The sequence below is a fragment of the Pyxicephalus adspersus genome, chromosome 2 (assembly GCF_032062135.1).
Source record: "Pyxicephalus adspersus chromosome 2, UCB_Pads_2.0, whole genome shotgun sequence".
Lineage (NCBI taxonomy): Eukaryota > Metazoa > Chordata > Amphibia > Anura > Pyxicephalidae > Pyxicephalus > Pyxicephalus adspersus.
The window spans coordinates 39,621,148-39,623,321 of NC_092859.1; the positions used below are offsets into that span (position 1 = coordinate 39,621,148).

The window sequence follows — 2,174 nt, forward strand, 5'->3', positions numbered from 1 at the left end:
TTTTGAAAAACAGCTCATTTTATTAAGCATTTACAGAGGTCAATGGACAATTTTCTGTTTTGCTTTCAACTCTGTTCCATCTTCTGTACAGGCTAGAACCAACAAGGATAACTGCCAAGACACAGCCAACAACTGCTGTTCCTATTAGCCAAAGCATGTAAGGACTAGAAGCCAGGTCATCTATGCCAAGAAATAAAAAAAATATAGTACCATTTTATAGTGCACAAACATGCATTTAAAATTAAAACTAGGTGTATCCATATTTCATCAAAAAAAACACCACACACACACGACATTTTCAAAGTGACAACCAAGTCAACCATAGTCATTCTAAAATGACTAGAAGTCCATATTACAATCACAATTTTACTTACATTTGTTGCTATTACCATATAAAAGACTAAGCCTCATATGGTAGCCATTATATGCATATATTTCCCATAAAATTTGTATTGTGACTCATGCATGAATCCTACTGCATATTTAGGTACCATTGAAAAGTTTTTTTAATCATTACATACATGAATGCTCACCAGTCTCCACTTCAGCAAGATCTTCATCTGAATCAAAGTCCTTATCCCCACTGAAGATCACAGGTCCATCAGACGTTACAGTTAGTGATTGCCTCTCGACTGTATCAGCCATTCTCCCTGCAATAAGACAATTTTAGCTATTAAAACTGTGGAGTCTTGAAGTCATGAGAGCAAAGAGATTTAGAGTGACTAATGCAACAACTGTTAGAGGAGTTAAACCTATACCAAACATGATCCAAGAAGAAAGTATGGAAAGCCAAAAAGTTTAGAATAGGACATTTAAAGCCATCCTACTTGTCCTTTGTGGGCAGTTCACAATGCAGGAATCTGTAGCAGATGGGACACATAATGAGGCACTGCAATGAAAGAATACCTGTAGGAGAAAAGGCAATATCTCATCGCTCAAAGATAACAGATCAAGAATCCATTTAAGGTAAGATATTTTATCAAAGCATTTCCCCCCCCCCTTTATTGGCCAATCACCCACATTGAGATACGGAGGTTAACTTGTTACCTCTCACCAAGTGGCAATTTAAAAGGTATTCTTGATAACCAAGTTTTCAACGGTCTTACCAGTCCACCAAGAGCAACCTGGGTGTCGGGATCCACGAAAGTAAAGGTGCTGACCATGAAACGCTGGTAATGGCTTGGAAAAGCTACGTTTTCTGAAGGTGCTCCAACAGCAAGCCTTTCAGTCAGGTAGTTGTCTCCAGGAAATGGGCAACTTAAAAAACAAAATAAGCTAGTTTGTAAAGCTCAATTTATTTGTGGTAGTACATGATCCTCTCATCCAACGCTACTTACCCATTAAACAAGATTGGCCATTGAGGATCATCAGTTGGATTGGCAGAGTTTGTTGCCCAGCAATTGCCCAAGACAAGAACCAGGTTGGGATCATTTCTGTTTAGAATACGAACCTCCACAAAGACAGGTTCTCTGAGCACCCTTACTATGGGGTAGTCTTCTTCAGCAAAGTATGAACTGTATGCTCCATCTAAAAATAGAAGATATGCTCACATCATAGTTTAAAACACAAAATGCAGCCATTGAGCATGACTAATCCTGTACTTCACTCATGTTCTACTCTGCCATTTTTATTTAACGGTACTAGGGGTTCCATATTTGATATGAGCAAGTGGCTCCATCACAAAATTAAGGTCCTTCCTTCCTGGGAGCAGGTGGGTCCCAAGGGAGGAGGGCTAAATGATTCTTGCCCCTTTATTTGGGAAAACAAGACCCCTAATGACTTTTGAAAAGGGAAATGAGTTTGCAGCCCCCTTTACCCTCCAGGAGTTCATATCCTAATCTATTGAAGGGGCTGGTTTTTAACTGTAAAAAAAGTTTGCCAGAAATATATTGTACTTTATTCATACACACCTAAAATAAATTATTTGTGATAAAGATCTAGTGAAAGGTTCTATTTTGGATGTATGTGCAATAACAGGATGGGAAAATAGTGGCATTAAAAGGAACATATCTTTAGGATCCTATTCCTAATTATGTTGTCCAATTTAGAATTGTGACTTAGCAGAATTTATTATAATACAACCACCAACAGAGCAAAAGTTGATGTATGGTTTCCTTACAGATGCATTTTGTATTTTTAGATTTTACATGTTGTAGTACCCTGTATGGACTCTT

General features: G+C 37.9%; 2 protein-coding genes across 2 annotated transcripts in view; both read right to left on the bottom strand.

Annotated features, from left to right (window-relative positions):
• Positions 1–2,174, bottom strand: part of LOC140323449 (zona pellucida sperm-binding protein 4-like) — a 53,866-nt gene continuing 51,692 nt past the window's right edge. The window contains exons 7-11 of the mRNA XM_072400504.1: positions 1,338–1,527; positions 1,107–1,257; positions 828–906; positions 522–650; positions 1–180 (exon numbers count right to left, since the gene is read on the bottom strand). Of these exons, the coding sequence (XP_072256605.1) occupies positions 23–180; positions 522–650; positions 828–906; positions 1,107–1,257; positions 1,338–1,527 (707 nt within the window). The 3' untranslated portion in view covers positions 1–22. The remainder of the gene's footprint in view (positions 181–521; positions 651–827; positions 907–1,106; positions 1,258–1,337; positions 1,528–2,174) is intronic.
• The window catches only part of LOC140324846 (zona pellucida sperm-binding protein 4-like), a 4,427-nt gene continuing 4,092 nt past the window's right edge, over positions 1,840–2,174 (bottom strand). The window contains exon 5 of the mRNA XM_072402973.1: positions 1,840–1,862. Coding sequence (XP_072259074.1) covers positions 1,840–1,862 — 23 coding nt within the window. The remainder of the gene's footprint in view (positions 1,863–2,174) is intronic.